Source organism: Zeus faber (assembly GCF_960531495.2).
Source record: "Zeus faber genome assembly, chromosome: 18".
In the NCBI taxonomy this organism is placed as follows: domain Eukaryota; kingdom Metazoa; phylum Chordata; class Actinopteri; order Zeiformes; family Zeidae; genus Zeus; species Zeus faber.
The window spans coordinates 11,991,048-12,010,908 of NC_137210.1; the positions used below are offsets into that span (position 1 = coordinate 11,991,048).

The 19,861-nt window shown below is 45.6% G+C and overlaps 2 protein-coding genes across 4 annotated transcripts in view; both read right to left on the reverse strand.

Moving 5' to 3' along the window:
- Window positions 1–1,264: 1,264 nt before the first annotated feature.
- fbxl3a (F-box and leucine-rich repeat protein 3a) lies at window positions 1,265–7,540 on the reverse strand. 2 transcript variants are annotated; one of them, XM_080019619.1, is made up of 5 exons: window positions 7,417–7,540; window positions 6,408–6,780; window positions 6,198–6,320; window positions 5,097–5,268; window positions 1,265–4,542 (listed from the first exon to the last, which is right to left on the reverse strand). In XM_080019619.1, exons 2-5 carry the CDS (start codon window positions 6,777–6,779, stop codon window positions 3,902–3,904), a joined length of 1,308 nt encoding a protein of 435 aa, XP_079875745.1. In that variant the 5' UTR covers window position 6,780; window positions 7,417–7,540; the 3' UTR covers window positions 1,265–3,901. The 2 variants fall into 2 exon arrangements, with proteins under 2 accessions (XP_079875745.1, XP_079875746.1); XM_080019620.1 differs by lacking the exon at window positions 7,417–7,540 and having other exon boundaries at window positions 6,408–6,951.
- An 843-nt stretch (window positions 7,541–8,383) lies between these two features.
- Window positions 8,384–19,861, reverse strand: part of mycbp2 (MYC binding protein 2) — a 68,554-nt gene continuing 57,076 nt past the window's right edge. For both annotated transcript variants that reach the window (XM_080019602.1, XM_080019601.1), the window contains 25 exons: window positions 19,642–19,809; window positions 19,346–19,503; window positions 19,058–19,257; window positions 18,813–18,962; window positions 18,556–18,716; window positions 18,298–18,454; window positions 17,923–18,147; window positions 17,734–17,799; window positions 16,677–16,916; window positions 16,371–16,460; window positions 16,195–16,275; window positions 15,829–16,095; window positions 14,911–15,194; window positions 14,272–14,368; window positions 14,037–14,156; window positions 13,399–13,500; window positions 13,177–13,305; window positions 12,956–13,088; window positions 12,691–12,794; window positions 11,939–12,127; window positions 11,732–11,839; window positions 10,578–10,787; window positions 10,378–10,485; window positions 10,099–10,264; window positions 8,384–9,668 (listed from right to left, as the gene is read on the reverse strand). In XM_080019602.1, the coding sequence (XP_079875728.1) occupies window positions 9,553–9,668; window positions 10,099–10,264; window positions 10,378–10,485; window positions 10,578–10,787; window positions 11,732–11,839; window positions 11,939–12,127; window positions 12,691–12,794; window positions 12,956–13,088; window positions 13,177–13,305; window positions 13,399–13,500; window positions 14,037–14,156; window positions 14,272–14,368; window positions 14,911–15,194; window positions 15,829–16,095; window positions 16,195–16,275; window positions 16,371–16,460; window positions 16,677–16,916; window positions 17,734–17,799; window positions 17,923–18,147; window positions 18,298–18,454; window positions 18,556–18,716; window positions 18,813–18,962; window positions 19,058–19,257; window positions 19,346–19,503; window positions 19,642–19,809 (3,829 nt within the window). In that variant the 3' untranslated portion in view covers window positions 8,384–9,552. The remainder of the gene's footprint in view (window positions 9,669–10,098; window positions 10,265–10,377; window positions 10,486–10,577; window positions 10,788–11,731; window positions 11,840–11,938; window positions 12,128–12,690; window positions 12,795–12,955; window positions 13,089–13,176; window positions 13,306–13,398; window positions 13,501–14,036; window positions 14,157–14,271; window positions 14,369–14,910; window positions 15,195–15,828; window positions 16,096–16,194; window positions 16,276–16,370; window positions 16,461–16,676; window positions 16,917–17,733; window positions 17,800–17,922; window positions 18,148–18,297; window positions 18,455–18,555; window positions 18,717–18,812; window positions 18,963–19,057; window positions 19,258–19,345; window positions 19,504–19,641; window positions 19,810–19,861) is intronic.

Sequence of the window (19,861 nt, forward strand, 5' to 3'; positions counted from 1 at the left end):
TGAGGTTCTGGGGTACAGAGTTACGAGCCTCTACACGGCCACTCAGCTGATCCCATAGGTTTTCTATGGGATTCAGGTCTGGAGAAAGTGCAGGTCACTCCATTTGAGGTGCCCCAGTCTCCAGCAGCCGTTCCCTAATGATGCGACCTCCATGAGCTGGAGCATTGTCGTCCATGAAGATGAAATGAGGCCTGTGCTGTTCATGCCGGGGCACAATGACTGGGTTAATGATGTTATTCAGGTAGTATGGGCTTGTCACTGTACCATTCACAAAGTATAGGGCAGTTCTAGTTCTAGTTCTATTGACTAGACACACCTGCCCACACTGTAACACCACGACCACCAAAGGCTCGTCTGGTGACAACAGTGGCTGATGCGTAGCGCTCTCCTTGACGTCTCCAACATCGTTGGCGGCCATCATTTCTGCTCAACGTGAATCGACAGCACTGAGGCCACTGGTCCCTCGTCCAGCGGAAATGCTCCCTGGCCCATGCAAGACGATGATGCCTGTGCCTGGTGGTGTGGTCAGGTACCCTTGCAGCTTGTCTAGCATGCAGACCACACTGATGTAAATGGTTTTGAATGGTCTGACGTGACACTTGGGTGCCTCTCACCTCCCTTAAATGTGCCTGGAGTTGAGTGGCATTCATCGTCCGGTTCCGCAGGGCACTGTTCACAATGAAGCGCTCATCAGTGTGGGATGTGGCCAAAGGACGTCCACTTCTATGCCTTTCTGTGACTCTTCCAGTCTCTCTGTATCTTTGTTGGAACCTGCTGATGACACTGTGACACTCTGAGCTCAGTGGCCACTTCCCTCTGAGAACATCCTGTTTTAAGCCTCGTAATGGTGAGGTACTGTTGATCAATTGTTAGGTGTCGTCTTATTCTGATGATGTCAAAATGTGAACCGCGTGATGAAGAGGACTGTTTAAATACCAATTCTAATTGAACCAGGAAATGTATTGGTCAATTCATGGATCAAGCACCTGTTGTGAATTTTGCTGTTCAGCTCCTTGTTAGAGAACAGCAAGTTGTGCAAAAAGAACTGAAACATTGAACAGCTGGACATGTGCATTCAAAAGTTTAGAGAAGGTCAAATTAAGTTCACCTCTAAAGGTTATAGTGCATTTTAGGTTCATCCTGAAATTTCACCCAAAAGCCGAATATCCCTAACTTTCCCTAACACACACACACACACACACACACACACACACAGTTGTAATGCAATGCTAAGAAATGTATGACACACAGGGGGAAATTACGTTCAAAATTTTATTCCAAGACCACATGTCCAAAACAATTGTTTCATTTCAAGCGGTCCAGTAAAGCAAAGTAGACAAAACTAAAATGACAGCTTTGTCAATACCACTTTACTTCTAATTGACTTAGTGCAGGAAAATTGGACTGAACAAATAGGGCTTATGATGTTATCATTTGTAATAGGTGGCATGTCAGTAATCAAAGATAGATAAATATCACTCTTAATCTGTATACACATAAAAATTTTAAAATAACCCATAATGGTTTAGTCAATACCAAGAAAAGGTCATTTTAACTTATCGAGATGCCACCAGGGACACTAAGGAGACTTAACTTTAGTACTGCTGTGAAAACTTACAGCAGTAAGTTCAACTGAGTTGAAAAGAAGAACATCAAGAAGTACAAAACAATTTAACAACTATTTTAAGAATCTGGATTCTCTGCAAATCCAAAACCTGCTGAGGCTGAAGCTTAAAAAAAAAACAAAAAAAACCAAAACACCTCTTTTCTGCTTTTCATACGGATTGATTACTGTACAAATAACATAACTGAAAACCAACAATTAATTACAAAAGCAGTGTGTGTGTGTGTATATATATATATATATATCTCAATAAATTACAAGGCTAATCTTCTCTAGGGACAAGGATATGAAAAAAAAAAAAAAAAATCCATCTAGCAACTCGCACTCAAATAGAAAATACACGAGCGGTTGGTTAAGGAAACTTGAAACCCTGACAGAGGGCGCATTTAAGAAATAAGTACATTTCTATTCAGATAATCAAACACACAGCGTTTTATATACAGATGCATTGGTACTTCCTTCTTAAAGGAAAAGTTTGTTTCACTCATCGGACTTGCCAAATCTTTCTGCACTGAAACGAATGGAAGCTTAGGTCAAGAACAACCATGATATCAGCAACAACACAATCAAACACAATAGACATTTATTCAGCCGCCAGATGATGTGTGGTGGCTCAATAAATACCATCTCCTCCCCCAAAACGACAACGCAGTGAGGCGCAAGCCCGGGCAGAAGGAGGGCCGATATCCACGACGGAGGACGGCAAAGAGTCAAGCAGGCAAAAAGCAGAAGACACAAATGAAACCTCTGAAGTTCATACCTTCTCCAAAGCCTCCACACACCTGGGACAAAGCGCTTGTGTGTGCTTTGTGTGTGTTTTTATTACGCATCTGTGCAAGCTTAAAAATGCACAATATAGTTAGTATCCTATTTATGTGTTAGAATATAAATAATCTCAATATGCTGACCGAGTGTTAAAACCCCAATTTGATGTAAAAAGTCAGTGTCGGAGAGAAAGTCCAAATGAGGGGAATGCCTAAAAACTTTTGTGTGCATTCTGGTGTCGTACTTAAATTTGGTATTTACATAAGGTGCCAAGTAAGAGTATATGAATGTACAGAATGCCAGGCGTGCACAAGACTGTTTATTTTCCACACCAAACATTGGGTACTCACTCTTGGGTCGTTGCTGATACCAACTCATCAATACGAGTCATTCATTTAGTGCCGTTTCATTTAAACAAAATCAAACATAATGTGAAAAAGCTGCGAGTTCCAAAAATACAAACTTCAAACTGGGAGTCGATGTGACTGTCACGCTACGTTGGGGTGGAGTTTGGGGGTCGCAGCGGGGTTTTTTTTTTTTTTTTTAACAGATCCTGATGCCGGCGTCAATATCTGTGCATCCTCAAATGGAAGCTGGAATTTATGAATGGAGCCAATTGGTGGCAGGTGAGGGAAAACACAAATAAAATCGACACAGCTGAAGAGAAACCATATTGCTACGAGACGGATGGACACACCTGTACGCCTCCCGCTGACAGATGGAGGACTATGTACACACATTCACCACCTTCCAACCCTTTTCTCAGAGGAAAGTTCTCACGTCATGTGAGAGACGGAGAAAGAAGAAGAAGAAAATAAAAAGGGATCTCATTAACTTTAACGACTAAAAACCTTTTTACTAGTTTTCCCGAAGAACCAATTTTTCATAAACCGATTTAATACCCTACAACTACATTTTTTCCCCAAACTATTTCCCTGTCATGTTATTTATACTTCACTTTGCAGCCGTTTGGGTGTGGACGCCTTCAAAAGCAGGTTTCTCAGTACAGGGAGCGTTGGGTGGGAGACGCCTTCGTCAAGACGGATTGGATTTCATGTCGGCTTAGTAATAGTGTACCAACATGCGACTTTGCATCCAAAAACATCCACGAAGAATCTCCACAATGTTGAAAAAAATAAAAATAAAATTATAATAATAATAATAATAAAAATAAAACAATATATACATCCACACACTCACACAAACAGACATCTGAATACAGATAATCAGAATAACTCACTTGACAAAGTCATACAAACATATTCTTTCGTCAAATGTCCTACCTGCAGTGGTCTGTGTAATGAACGTACAATATGCTGGTCTGCCCGTTTCCCTCTCAGGTGTCAGATTAAAAAAAAAAAATTAAAAAAAATAGAAGAGCTGTCTCTAGTGTGTGTTTCTTCCTTCCCAAACTAACCGCACTACCTCTACGAGAGGGGAGGCTTCTCCGCTACGAGGCCGCCGAGGAGCCACACCACCCACCAGCAACCACAGAAAAAGTCCGGCCCGGCTTCACCAGGTGGGCATCATGTCGGGGAACCACACGCGGCCCAGGTGCTTGGACACCTCCCAGTGGATCTCGTCCAGGGAGTACTTGTGGTCGGGGATCAGCACCTCCTCCATGATCGAGAGCTGCGACAGCCTCCGCCCGCACATCTTGACGAACTCCACAAAGGCGCTGCAGGACACCTCGCACTCCCCGAGGCCGATGGCCGACAGCTGCGTGCAGCGCTTGGCAATGCGGATCAGCTCCTCGTCCAGTGGCCGCAGCCCGTTGGCGCACACCACTAGCTCCACCAGGCGGGGGCAGTGCAGCCCCACGCGGCCCAGCACGTCCTTGCTGACCGAGCGGCCGAAGTAGAGGTGTGTGACGGGGGTCTCCTCGCAGAAGAAGGGCCCAAACTCGTCCTCGTACAGGAAGAAGTACATGACCAGGTTGAACTTGGGCGAGTGGCGCACCATGGCGTCCCAGCTGCTCTTCTTGATGGTGTGGAAGTGCTGGCCGGGGTTCTCGCTCACCACGTCGATGCGCAGGTGCTCCAGGTGCACGTGCTTCTCTGAAGACAGCGCCAGCAGCAGCTCGTCGCTCAGCAGGTGGTAGTTCAACGCCAGCTCCCTCAGCCCGTGGCACTGATCTGCCACGCACAGGATCCCTGCGCACACGCACACACACACACACACACACACACACACACACACACACACACACACACACACACTTTAATGGTTAGTCCCAGGAGTCATCAAAACCCTTCGTTGGAGAATGCTTAAAAAATAAAAAGTTTTTTTTTTTTTTTTAAAGGGTTTCATGGAACATAAGAGGAGAAACAAGATATTTTCCATGGAGAAACTTGCCCCACAAGCCTCCAACACAAGAACATGATTTGAGGTGAATCAACTCAAATAAATCAATTACTCCAGTCAGCGCTTAAAAACGGTTCCAGGAAATATTATGGTCAGAGGAAGAATTTCAGTAACCGCATGCAGGTCACTCATAAACGCTGTGCGATGTTTGCCGGTCTGCCAGAAGAGATGAACCCAATCCACAGGGCAAAGATTACAGCCCTGACATAAACCAACTGGATGGAAAAGTAGACAAAATTGTGTTTTTATAAATAATTATAATTACAGCCACGCAACTTTTGCCATGAAGCTGATACCGAGCTGCCTCCTGTGAGGTGAGGCTTAGAGGCAGAGTCCAACCTACCCGCCGGGGAGACGTGAGGGCAGCTGCTCATTTTCAGCAACTTGAGGGTGTCGCTGTTGTTGGCCACCAGGACCTTCAGGGAGGGGTCGTCCACCGGCGTGTCGTCAATTTTGAGCGAGGACAGCGACTTGGAGTTGACGAACACCACGGTCAGGGCCGAGATGAAGTGGGACTGTGAGGGGAGAGAGACGCCGCAGAGTCACTCGGTGTGTTCACACACACACACACACACACACACACACACACACACACACACACACACACACACACACACACACACACACACACACACACACACACACACACACACACACACACACACACACACACACAGGCAGCATGACAATAATACACCTGAAATGATTCTAACTCATGATTTGTAGCTCACTCACTCGGCAAAGACACCTTCAGAGACCTGGGTTGGTTGCCCAGAAAAACGAGTCAAAAACATTAGCTAGCCGCATTCCACACCATAACTACAGTATTCAATGAAACAAGAGCTGGATGGAAATACTTCAGCTCTCACATGATGGAATGGTTAGAATTTTGCTTTTTCAATAACAGTAATAACTTTAGTAATAGTAATAACTTTTTTCTAATAACAGTACCAGTAACGTCGGCGCTTATCGATACGACGGTCTAATAATTTAGCCCTGGGGCCTGTTTAATAACGGGTCTCAGTACCCAACCCTAGGCACAAGTGATTTCTCATGCCCCTTTCCGCCGTTCCACTGGGCCCCCCCGCCAAATAGTGGAATATTCACACTGAACAGCCGAATCCGATTAGACTGACAAAATTCTGAGTTGGGTACAGACCCAAACAATTTCCATTTACGTTTCTTGAGAGCAAGTATAAAAAAGTATATGTAATTTACCTACCCTGTAAAGATATAAATGCTATGTGAAAAGCAATATCACAAATAATACATTTTCGCTCTACATTGAAAACATAATAAAATAAAAAAATTCTTCTATACTTGTAAATTTTCCCACTTTTGGTTCAGACCAGATCAAAACCTTTCATTGAATTTTAAATCCACCGGGAGAACATAAACCAATATCCTCAGCAGTGATGTTTCCGAGATAGGTTCCCGGTCATACCTTTGGCAGCTCCATAAAACTGGGCCTTGCTGTCGAGATGAGTCCAAGCGTTTTCAGTGAACAGTTCACTAGTTGGGAGAGAATGTCACACGCGGCCTCTGCGGACTCTGTGCTGCTGTCCACCTGGAAAGGACAGAGAGGATTTTGTCTGATGAGGACACTCTGCAGAGGCGTTTTACGCTTCACGTGGGAGAATCAGCATCGTCTCACCTTGAAGCTGACATACTGCAGATGATTGGAGTGGCGCTTTATGATCTGCTTGATGAGGTCGGGATGCGTGGCCTTCAGGTAGGAGCTGGCCGGCTGGTTCAGCTCAAACTCGAAGCATCTCCACAGCTCGGGCATGTGGAAGGCGTGGTTCCATCCCCGGCAGACCTGCGAGGCGTACGCCCGGTCCAGTAGCGGGAGGTACTGGAAGATGTGGAGCAGCATCTCCTGAGGCAGCCGGGCCCAGTCGCAGCTGAAGTCGCAGGCCGCCTCTTCCTCCTGCGGCTCCTTCCGCACCTTCTTGCAGACCTCCGATGGACTCTCACTGGAGAAGCTGTTGTTGCTTTCCTCCTCGTCTCCTTTCACCCGCTTCATTCTAGATTATGGGGATAAACGGGCGCCGTGAATTTCATTATGGCAGTATAGGCATCCGGGCACAGTCCCTTTTTATATTGGAAAAGGATTAGTAACTAAATGTTGACTTAAGAGTTCTGACAGATAGATGAATAACATGTGTTTGACCCTAAGAATGAACTTACAATAAACATACAACTTACAATAAATCCCCCAAAAAACATCAACATTAAACCTCTGTATCAACAATGCGCGCGCGCGCACACGTGCAAGTTCGCATACAAACATATGACATAAACATCTGTCCTTATACAAGACAGCCACACTGAACTAATCTGACATTTCTGAAACTAACTCCGCGGCTTACTAGACCTATACGGACAGAAAATCATCGGAAGGACGACAAAGTGAAGTTATTTTACGTGTGTTGGACCGGGCGGATGCTATAACTAAATTCTGTGTTTGCTAGCGCCAGATGCTAGCGCTGGGTGCTCCGGTGGGACTATATAACCCTTTTTTTTTTTTTTTTTTTTTTTAAACAACGTTGGTTTGCTACGTCAGTTTAGCTCGGAACAAAATCCGCGTCCACGTGAAAGCGCATGTTTCCAATTACCACGTTGGCGTTTAGCACGAACCCCTCCAAAGCGAGCCGTCCTACCTGGTGGTGTTTACACTCCGCTAGCCGACTTGCTAGCGCGCTAGCGGTGGAAAAATCCGATGGCAAACCTGAGCGCTTAACCCGGGCCCGTGCAGGAATGGCTCATTCGCGCGAACCCAATAACGCGCATGGGGCGAAACGTATAACTCGACCGTTTTTTTTTTGGGGGGGGGGGGGGGAAGAAAGAGCGACTCCGAAGTCAACGAACGCGCCGGAGTTGGTTTGACCTAATTCCTACGCAGCGCTCCACCGCCCCCCTGTCCCTGAAATGGCGAAGTGTTGTTGTGACAGGAGCGGTGCATCATGGGAAAAGCAGTGTGAAATGGCTGTGGCGCACTAGCGCCGCAGCCGAGAATGACGCGCGTCTTACGTCACAGATTGAAGCACGGTGCGCATTTTCGTACTTTTAAATCGCTTTTTTTTGTTGAAATACATTGTAAATTTCTTACATTTTTTTTCCCCCAAGTAAATCTTTTCTATTATTAAGTTAGTGTTTAGCTTGTGTATTGCCAAATTATAGTATTTTTAGGTATATTGCATATTGCCCCTTTTTGTTGCTTTTTAGTGTAATTATGTATTTCCATTTTTCTCCTATTTTTTGTTAATTTTAAGCCTTTTTGTGTGTTTTATTTATTTATATTGTTATGATTTGTGCTGCTGTAACACCGACATTTCTCCCCAGGGATGAATGAGGAATCTCTCTGTATTATCTGTGGATAACATTCCCCGTTGAACACTGTGCATACGTACTCTGATGCACTAACATACATGTATACATATTCATATACAGCACATGCATAGCTCCCTTTTGGTTATTATATATAAATGCACCACGCATCAACGCTGTAGACAATATGTACTCAAAACTGGAAAAGAAATGACACAATGTGTACTTTGCGAAACAAATAACCTGGTTTATTACCATTCAACTCCATCCACCACAGATATAACAGAGCAGATTCACAAGTATTAAGCTTTTTTTTTTATATAACAGCAGCTGTTTTTCTCACTCTTGCCCCGACCCCCACCCCCGCCTCCTACTAGGGAATAGCATTACAGATGAAACAATTATTTTAATATTTGGTGCAATTTACTGGCCCTCAAAATGTTCAGTGATCACTCCTTGAAGTCCTAAGGTGAGGCTGTTTGTTTTGTTGTAACCGAGGAAGGTTTGGTACGGTACTTCGCCGGATGGGAACATGGCTTCCGCGTCCGACGTCTTTTACAGGTGCAGTTTCCAGAGCGCAGAAGTGATCCGACATTTTAAAAGGGGGGAAAACACGTCTGTGTCTACTGTATAAAAATGTACAGTGGCTTTTATTGACATACATTCCATAGGTTAAACAGCTGCGAGATAGGAGGCACACCCAGTATTGCACTTCATTAAAAGTTCTGGCTCAAAACATAACCCAGAATATCAAACAAAACTGAAGTGAAGAGTAGCAACTTCGGAATACAGCTATTTTGGATACTATCATTATATACAAGATTAGATAAATCGTACACTATTTTCCTCCCAAACTTGACATTCTTAACAGTCTTATTCGTCACCTCCTTTTTTTTTTTTTTTTTGTTGTCCGTCAACCAATGATGCACTTGACAGTGGAGAGAGAATACTGTACAGGATTACGAAAAAAGTCAGTTTACATACAACGATATTTTTAATTCATATTTAGGAAGCTGTAAATACGGCCCGTCTTTTTTTTTTTTTTTTTTTCCTCTATCCACATTGCTCCACTGTTGCCTTCAGCAAATCTATTTCATATTCAATGTTTAATCTTCAATACATTGTTACACTTCAGTGATCGGGTGGTGTGCAAGGTCTATGGGAGCCGGGGGGGGATACGCCGGCCGCATGCAAACACGTCACAAGGATTTTTTGAGTTTTATTTTTATTTTTTTCATTCCGTTTCCTCTGAATCCAAACAGAGCCTCGGCTCTGCGTTCTCAGCCTAGTCTGGACACCTAGGAGCGCACCTGAGGTCTCTTGGCTACAATAGAAACCTGGACCAGCGGCCGCGGTATTCTGACAGCAGAAGCGCCAAGGTCTGAGGGGGGAGCCGCCGCAGCAGCCAGGAATCACAGTAGAAGAACAAGCGTTTCGGTTTCGCTCTCTCTCGCTCTCTCAATAGGTTTTTAGAAGGTGTGGGCGTTCCGGCACACCCCGCAGCCCAGGGCGAACTCCTCCCCCGTTGGTGGGTGCACCACATGCAGGGGGCATTCGGTGCCTTCCAACTGCTTGCCTTTCGGACCTGGATAGGAGGAACAATCACAGTTTCTTTTAATATTTCACCACTGGAGGCTACAGATCTTCTGGTTCTGATAGTGTATCACCGGCCTCGGTGATCCTCAACCGCTTTCATATAAGGACCCTCAATTTCATACGCATTAGGCGACAGACCCCAATTGATACGATTTTATGGGATCCTGATCTGAGAAGAGTTTTTATTGTTGGATATGATTTAGCCCACACCTCCACACCTGTCTTAAGTATAGTTAAGGGGATAAGTGAAAATATGATCAAAAGAGTCACTGATAGTATATTTTCCAATTACTAGTATATTTTCCAATGGTGCCAAATGCCTCGCAAATGAAATTATAGTGAAGTTTACTTGTCATTTTTGTGGTTGATTGATTGCTAGCGGAAAATCTCAATGGAAAACTCAGGCAATTGAGCACTACCTGCAGGACAATGGGGCAGCTCCTCCTTGGGGACGCTGGTCATCCTCTGAAAGTCGTCGTGGCAGGCATTGCAAAAGTGTGTGGTGCCGAAGCAGAAGAAGACGGCCACCGAGCAGCAGTACCGGCATTTATACTCCAGGAAGTCTGTTCCGTGCTTGGAGCACATCTGGTGATAAAACACACGGCTCATTATCGAGATTTGGGATCGCTTCACCATAAGCAGAATGCTAAAAAGGGCACCGGTGCAAACCCGGCTCCGTGGAAGCTCTGGATACCGACCTGCGCTCTGGAGACGTCGGAGCATGCACCGCAGATCAGCTCGCTGGGGTCATAGTCGTCGCCTTGTCCCGCCTCGGCGTCACACCGCGCCTCGCCCCCAAAGTACGCCTGTCAATCAGACAATGAGGAGTGCTCGGCCTCAATATCTGGCGGTGTTATGCTATTTTTTCTTAGTTTTTTTTTTTTAGGAGAAGCGTTACCTTTTTGCACTTGTAGCAGACGTAGTAGGCGTATCTGTTCATGGCAAAGCCCGCAGGGTCGTTGTGGAAGCGCACTCCCGGGGTGGTGATAGCCTCACTCTTGTGGAGGCCTTCGTACTCCAGCCTCATCAGGGCCTTCCTCCTCACGTCCTCGTACAGCTCCTTGATGGGGTCTAGCAGATCCTTGATCACCGAGTGATTGATTTTGTTCTGGAGAAAAATGAGAGCGATGCAAAGTGAGAGATTACACTCAAGACCAATCCATAATATTAAAATAAATCACAGTGGCAATCGAACCGCTAAAACAGTGGCTCTAGGTCTTTTTCATATAAAAGGTCATTCATTTGATATTCATTCTGCCACGGACTCTATTTGGACCCCAGGTTTTGTCTCTGTGACCCTGATTTTCACTGCTAGATATGATTTTGTACACACTGTCTAAGCTATAGCTAGTGTTACAATTTTCAAATAAATTTGAAAAACAAATATTTTACTTAAGTTTCTATATTTGAGAACATTTCACTTATAAGCAAAGAAATAATAAACAATAAACACACAAAGAACTTTTTGATATATTAAAAAAAATGTATACATTTTTATTTTTTAATTTTTATTCAGAGTTCCAGTGAACGCATCATCACTTCCGAAACAAATTTGTTTTCCGAGTTTCCCATGAACGCAGCATCACTTCCTGCTTGGAAGTGTTTAGACACTGCCTGCTTGCACAGGACAAACAAACATGGATGGATTTAAAACGCCTACTCGGACCGTGCTTATTTTGGTGAGTAACTTAAAAGTATTATGAAACAGACAAGAACAGGATAAATAATCAATGTTTCTTTGTTAATTATACTTATTTAAAAATGGGGACATATCAGCTGCATAACTGCCGATCCAGTTGTTGTCAAAAAAGTCAAATAATTGTCGATATATCGGTCAGGCTCTAGAAAAAAACTTTGCAATTTAACTATAAATCATTTGGCTGGTGAACCCCTGGAACCTCTTGAAGGACCACTTGGGGTCCCTGTACCCCAAGTTAAGATCCACTGTACTTAAACCACGACAATAATGAATAGACTCAATATGGTAGAGAAGGCAGAACGGTTAAGGGATTAACTCAACCACACACAGAATGGTTTTGAAACCTCGGCTACCTTGCAAATGGGGCATGACATGAAGCCGAAAGTGATGCGGGGCCCCAACCAGCGGTTCTCCAGGACACGCCTTGTGCACTGGAGGTGGAACACGTGGCTGCAGTCCAACTGGGAAGAGAACAAAGATTAAGAATTATTGCATACCAAAAAAGAAAAGTGGACGCAACCCGAGAGTCCCGTTTGTGACACCGTGGGCCGGACACACACCTGCACTGCGGGAGCGGCAGACAGAGCCTCGGTGAAGCAGATCATGCACATGTCGTCCGCGTCCTGCTTCAGACAGCCCGTGCTCTTGTCACAGCCGTGCAGACACGGCAGGCAGCTCTCCTCGTTCTTAACGCCGCCGCAGGGATGCCCGCAGGGATGGGTCTTACTGCAAGCCAACTTGGCGTACTCCTAACCAGGACGAGAGAGGAGAGGGAATTGGAGAGGCTTAAAGAAACTTGTAAAATAGTTATTTCCACCTCGATATGCAAGGGTGCACTTTTTCTTAAATGTGTGGTAATAAGTAAATACACCAGTTATGTACTGATACCATATCAGATATGCCACAATATTAGGCTAATATTGGGTATCGTATCAGAGAATATCCCCCAATACAAAACACTAAGTCCAAGAGCCTTATACTGTATAAGCCATATATGTGACACAAACATACAGAAAAGTTACTTTATATACGTTTTTATGCATATTAGCATATGATTAAAATGGATTATGCCAAACATTATGCTTTAATGACCGCAAACGAATGGTTTAACTCTGTCAGGGTAAGAAATTAAATCGGATTTGGAGTACGATAATACTTAGTATCTGCCCATATTTATTCTTTAGAACTGATCAATTGTTACTGAAAAGTGGTATCAGTCCATTTATAAAATATGCATATATTCTATGCTTGGTCACACTATTTAATGTGTATCAATGTTGTGCAGATGTGTAAAAAGAGAAAGCTTTCATACTTGGCAGTCTGGGTCGGAGCAGACGCTTCCCACGGCAGACAGCTCGGTGCCGTTCCTCGTACCGCAAAACCGGCAAGCGTCCGAGCTGCTGGAAGCTGGTTTACCTGCGCACACACACACAAGGTCAGTAAACAGCGACAACAATAACAATCACAGAGCGTTTGGATGCAGAATCCTTAAGAACATTTTGGGGATCTTTTACAGCTGTCATCAATTAATGCAGTTTTTTTACTTGACAAACTATATCGTTTTTTGGGTTTTTTACCTGTGTGCTCCCTGAACTCCACCATGGCCTTCATGGTCTTGGAGTCAGCCAGAGCCATGAGCCAGAAGAGCTTGGTCCTCCCGCAGCCCTCGTGCAGGTCCACCTTTATCGCCTCCTCCTCCTCCTTGAACACCTGGAGCGACCCGAGAACACGAGTTTAAGATTAAACTCAGAACTGCTCTGCCTCTATATTTCTCATGAGTCAGACTCGGATCGCGAACCTGTCTCTGGTGAGAGCGCGTGCGTCGGTGCAGGTGGAGGAAGCGATCGCAGTCTGTGCATAGGTTCCCGCACACGTTGCACAGGATGATGGCCGCCGTCTCGCCATCGTCGTGGTTGTCGCACATGGGCTGCGGACGGGAAGAGGAATAGTTTTTTAACATTGCACCTGCAAAAAGTAGGAGCTAGTCTTGTATGACGTGGCTTCATCTCTAGGTTCTGACCATCTGTTTCTGCTGTCCGTCTTTGCCCATCCAGCGGCCGGACGACAGCCGGTCCACGTGGTCTTGGTCCAGCACGCACAGCGACGCCAGAGCCAGCCACAGCTGAGGAAAGGAAAGTAGGAGGGATAGTTGGGTTTATTCTAATTAAAAACAGACATTTTTACACATAGTTCAGTTCTGCGTCGGCACAGAGGCGGGAATCTCAAAGCACCCCGCGATTCGATGCCAAAATGGGATTGTGAATCAATTCTCTATGCATCTTGATTTCTATACAGATTGAAAGTGAAAAGAAAATTCCAAAATGTACAATACAATCGCTTTCCCAAAAGTTTGCAAGTTACAGTTTGCTTATTAGCTTAATTGTAGTCTATTTGCATTTCACCATCCAGCAAGCTTAGTCATATTTGTTCTATTTATCCTTTGCGCTGCATTTATTCTAAATGTTTTGCTCTGTGCATATTGAGAATGAAATATTTGTCTATAAGCTAAAGCACCATTTTAGAAACTCTTATAATTACAAAAGTTTGGTTATGGAGTTTTGTGGATTGATTCCGAATCGTTCCAGACATACTTGCAATGCGTCAAAGAATCGTTTTTCCCCCTCCCATTCCCAATTCTGAGGTTGCCAAAATCCATACCCTGGTGGTGGCGATGCAGCGCACGGGGGAGCGATGCTCCTCCTCCATTTTGGTCAAGGCGATGATGGTCTCAGCGATAGCGTTCTTAGTGACTCTGGACCAGGTGTCTGAGAGGTGACCCTGATGGGGAAAAAAAAACAGCAATGAAATGGAAAAAACAAAAATATAATTGAAGAGTACATTGTGTCTTCAGGAATGGCAAAATAAGAAACCATTGTGGGTGCTAGTGACTTACAGCAGCCATGTCCTTGACCAGCTTTATGATGATCTCTGCGATCTGAGGCGGTGTGGAGCCTTTCATCCACCAGTGGCTCTCCCCTCTGCGGATGTAGCTGAACATGAAAGGAAGGAGCGCCCGGGATTAAAACACAAAACAATGCCTAGACTGCTAGGGCCAGGTATTGTGCAGGATCTCACAATTCAATATGGATGAGATGGCCTACGGTAAGATTCTAAATCTATATATTCATAAATAATGAGAATTGTGACCAACTTTTATATAGATAGATCGATAGAAATAATAAAGTAATAGAGTAAAAATGGAAATAATGGTGATATTTAATATGACCTAAAAATGTGAAAATTACTAAAGAAAATGAACCGAAAAAATACAAACAAAAAAACAATATTGTATACCATAGCTGTACATTACTAAATATTTCAAGGACCAATACAAAATTGTAATATCTAAATTAATTTGTGACTGTGGCTGTATTTAAGCCAAAACTGGTTGCATAACTTCCAAATCCTCTATTACTAACACTATTGCTATTACAATTTTTTAACCCAGTTAAAAAAAATTGCTTTTTTGTTCCCTTTTTTAAGCACATACGTTTGTGTCCAATTCGGGACATGGTCTGATAAACGGACACACCTGGAGTTGAAGATCATGGGCAGGGTGACCGTGGTGACCCCCTTGCCAGCGGCCATGCCGGCTGTGCCAGAGATGGTGGTTCCTTTGGCCTTCAGCTGCACGGTGAGCGCCTTGGCGATGCAGCCCAGGAACATGTCCAGGATGCCCAGCTTGTTCCAGTCGCCCTTCTCTGTGGAGTGGATGATGTCGCTGATGTCGGCCGGTGGCAGAGCCTTTACACCGATGATGCTGGCAAGCCGCACGGGCGTCACCTCCGGGAGAACCCGCCTGAGCAGCGACGTCACCTTGGAGTTGGGAAACGGAGGAGCAGATGAACAAAATCAACGATCAAACATTAACCTCAGCCCTGATTAAGGGCCACACTGCAGATGCACGGTCTGGTTGTACATGCTAAGTTCCTGTGGAGGTAATACACCTGCCACCAGGGGACAGTAGAGGAAAAAACCTGATCTGGCTCAGTAGAACAACATCCGCAATCGACAAACAACCACAACAATAACAAAAACATGTCAACTGTTGATCAATGTGTCATCTTCTCATCATCTCACGAACAACAAAATAAATAAGACTATACCCTCTGGGAGGAGAGTTTCTAAAAATAAATGTGTGTAACATGTTCCGCCACTCGCCAGACTCATCAAATTCAACTCCCATGATGAGCAGAAGATATTATTTTTTAATATAACAGGATAAATTAACTAAATAAAAAAATGAAAAAAAAAAAAAAATAGGGGGGATATAAGATATGATTTTAGGCTCTGCCAGTTTCATGTTGCTTGCTATAGCGCCTGTAGCTGTAATGTGTGGTACTGCAACTGGAGCTTGAACTTCAGTTTAAGTTCTAAGAGCTCCAAGAGTTCAAACTGCTGTTTTATTTATTATAAATATAAGATGATGTGTGTGTGTTCACAGTCCTACCTGTCTCTGTACGCGCGGCGACGCCGTGTGCAGCAGGGAAAATAGGTCCTGCATCAGCGTCAGCTGCTGGGCCAGATACTGGCGGCCTACGTTGGAGCCGCTCAGCGCCAGGACCATGGACAGGAGCTCGAAGCAGTAGGCGTCTGAGGAGGCGTCGTCGTCGCTGGGCTGGGAGTTGGCGTTCTCCTTGCTGGAGATGGCGTGTTCCCACTCCTCCCGCACCCGCGTGGCCTCCATGCGGATGGCCTGGACGATGTGCGCACACACCTGGAGGAAAAGAACCGATCGCCTTGTGAGTGGGAGAGCAAAGTGTTGCATTTTCACTTTTGATTTGCTGTGAAACTGAATGCGAACGAGACTCGTCACCTGCTTCTGTAGGTTGGTCAGTTTGCTTCTGCTGAAGATGATTCCCACCATGTGCTCCTTAAGGTCTGCGTCCGAGGGTGCCTGATGGGGAAACGAAAACCACAGAGCATCAGGATCCCCCCCGGTATACATCGGCATCAGTGGAACCGCAGGAATACCACTGTCACAGTGCAGACCTTGTCTTCTCCTTCGGGCGATGAAAGCAGGTTCTTCTCCTCCTGCTCTGGAGTTGGTTCAGCATCGCCGCAGATCAGCTTCCCAAACACCTGCAGGTACGAAACATTATTTCACTTATTAGCAGAATCCAGTTTCTGTTTCTAATGTAAAGCAAGGACCAAAGGCTCCATGTGGATGAATATACAGAGATTATATTCATGGATAGTGCCAGTGTCAAATTGAGCTGTCAAGAAAGCTATTATCAGGAAAATGGTCAGTTATGTAAAATGTCCTTTTAAACTCTAAGACGTGGTGGCCAAACGGACCTGTGAGGTGATGAGGCGGAACACGCGCAGCGTCTCAGCCTCGCAGTTCTTCTGCTGGGCGACGCTCGCCGAGATCTGTCCAGCGATCTTGATGCTCTCCCCCTCTTTCCAGCCCAGCACCTTGACCTGCCGCACCCGCAGCGTGTTCTCGGGACCCTTCAGCTCAACCTTGATCACGTGATGGTCTCCTCCGGGAAGTTCGCTGGTCACCCAGCCCATGTGACGTGAGTCCAGGTCGACCTGAGGAGGGAAAGAGGCAACCGTGACATTGTAAAAATCCTGACATTGTACACATTGGTTATTTGTGGGAAGTCTACTTTTTTCTAAATTCAAGTGTGATTTTCTACTAGTGCACGTCCATTCATATTCTCTTGATTATGCTTCTCCGGCTAAGAGAAATAAAATAATAACATGAAGCTGGCACACAAAGGAGGAGATTGACTTCTCCAGTTAAATAAAGCACAGATTAGGGCCGTACCCGACTCAGAATATCAGTCGATATCAAATACGGCTGAACGGTGGGGGGGGGCGGACACGGTATTAAACGGGCACCGGGGCTAAATTATTAAAGAGCGTAGTATCAATAAGCTCCGACGTTAGCGGTTGTGTTAATAAGCCATTTCTAACTTGCAACAAGATTCAGATATTCGTCTAAGAAGCATTTTCGCTATTATCAGAAGAGACATCACTCCTCTATCTCACTCTCCCACGCCATTGCTGGAGATATTGAGATATCAAGAGAGGGGCGGGGCCTCTACATGGCTCTCCCTCACACTAGGAGACCATGCTCTGAGTGAGTGACAATGGCAGAGGGAATTAAACGTTCAAAAGTCTGGTTACATTTCACTAGAGCCGAGGCCGACCATGAAACGTGGCCACAAGTGCAACCAGTCCTTGGCACGGCTCCCTGCGATCGGGACGCACGGAGAGCCGCGTTCGCGTCCAATTCAAAAGCCTGGCTACAGTGATCCGAATCTTGTAGAGCGTTCTCCGATAAAGAAAAAACTGCCCTTCACTTACTCACCCTGAACGGCAGAGAAACATCAAATGGCCATACCTGTTTGATCCGGCAGAGGTCCTCGATCGATTTTCCGCACAAGAACGCCATGGATGTGACTTTATTCTGTGGATGTGACAACAGAGAATGGCAATTTGAATAAAACTAGACGCACATCATAGAAATCTCCGACGGACACTACATGTACACCGAAACGTCTGATCCCAGAAGTGTCTTTTTCTCGCTCACCCCGATGTCCCTGGAGTTGTCCACGTGGACCGACACGTAGGAGGCGTTGATGCCTTTGACACAGCTGATGGTGATGCTCTTGGTCTTGTTCTTGTCCTCGTCCCCGGACTCCCAAAACGTCTCCGTGGAGCTGTCCGTCAGGCTGCCGATCATGGCCGGGCGACTGGAGGTCTTGATGTCCACCACGCTGGTCAGGTCCTTCAGACATGTCACGAGACAAAGATCCTATCGCAAAACCAACAAACACCATCATTAGATCGATGTAAACCTCTGGGTTATTTATTCAGCAGGAAACTTGCGTTCAAATAATAATAATAATAATCTAGGTTTATAACCGCAGCAAAAATGTGTTTAGTCTATGCTTGGGAATCTTACCTGGCTAATGGCCTCGTAGCCGGACTGTACGCTGATGTTAAAGCTCTCCTCACTGTCTCCGTCATCAGACTTCGACAGGATGTTGTTGATGTGATGGAAAACATTGCTCTGGTGGAGAAACTGGTGGTCCGACTGCTTGAACTTAAGACTCCAGCACCTAACAAAGAGGAGTGTGGAGGTTTTATTGCATATAATCGTCATGCATATAATAAGCGCTGAAGTGGGGAACACATTTAACGCTTTATTAACGCTGAATACCTCAGGGCCATCTGCTGAAGGGAGCTGCCACCAGGAAGTGACATCATGAGATCAGAGATGGTCTGCAGGAGCCGGTGGAACGTGTGGGGGAGGGGGTGGGCGGCCTCGCCGGCGATAACGATATCCGAAAGGGGGTGTTCGCACACGCCAAGGTCTCGCTCCTGCAGTAAAGAGACATGGAAAGGTCGGTCATGAGACAGATCACAGGTATGGGGAAAAAGTCAACAGCGGCTATGGGATTGCTAGGCAATCATTACCTGCTCCACGGCCTCCTTGTTCGCTTTGTTCTCCTCCTCCTCTTCCTCCTCCGGCTCAAAGGGAGACGGGGTGAGGGACGCTACAAAATGCCACAGGATGTCATGCAGCGAGGTGGTCTGGATCACGTTGCACAGCAGCCAGTTGAAAGCCTGAGGGGAACAAAGAGGAAAGCTCACTTTGTTAAAGTCTGATCAACGATCAACAAAGTTCTCAATCAAAAATGCTAGGGCCCGGGCAGCCGTACTTCCATGGCGAACACCCTGCAGGCGGACTTCCTCAGTGCATGCTTCATGGCCACCTCCAGGCCCTCCAGATCGTGGTGCTGGATGACGAAAGCCAGGACGGGCCACTGGAAGTTCCTCTCACCTTTACTGAGGGAACCGTGGGCTGAGATCAGCCGAGACAGCTCTGGAGACGGGTGGCGCAGGAGAGAGGAGCCCACCTCTAGATGGGGACGAGCAAAAAATGTTTCCGTGTTCGTTGTTTAGTATTACTGGAGTGAATAAGAACTACAGACAGGGAGACCGCTTACCTGCGTCGCCACTGTGAACCCTGCGTCTGGGTACGGCTTTGATGCGCGCCGGAGAGGCCGAGTGCTGCTTGTCATACTCAGAGGCCACGACTGAATAAGACCTCTGGAACACTGTGCGCTTGGCTGTGTCGCTGTCTGTGATTGGACTGGTCTCCAGACTAAAAGAAAGCATGTGAGACAGACAAAGACAAACACAGTTTATCTAACGGTTTAGCAATTTCTCAAGACCTTCGTAAATATGATCATACGTAAGAGAAAGCACGTCTAAAATGCGTCCAAAAGTCAAGTTGTAGTACCTGGGAGGCATGGATTTCATGTTGCTTTCTGGTTCTTCAAACACATTGGGGCAGGCGTCAGGCGTTACCGATATGTAAGGGGCAGGAACAGATGTAGAGCGCAGGTACCTCATCTCATCTTGGAAGAGATTATCATCTTGGTAACCTCCAAAGTTCTCTGTGTGTTGCCTGAGTGGAGAGTCAAAACCAAAGAAGATGTTGAATAAAACGCTTTTCAATA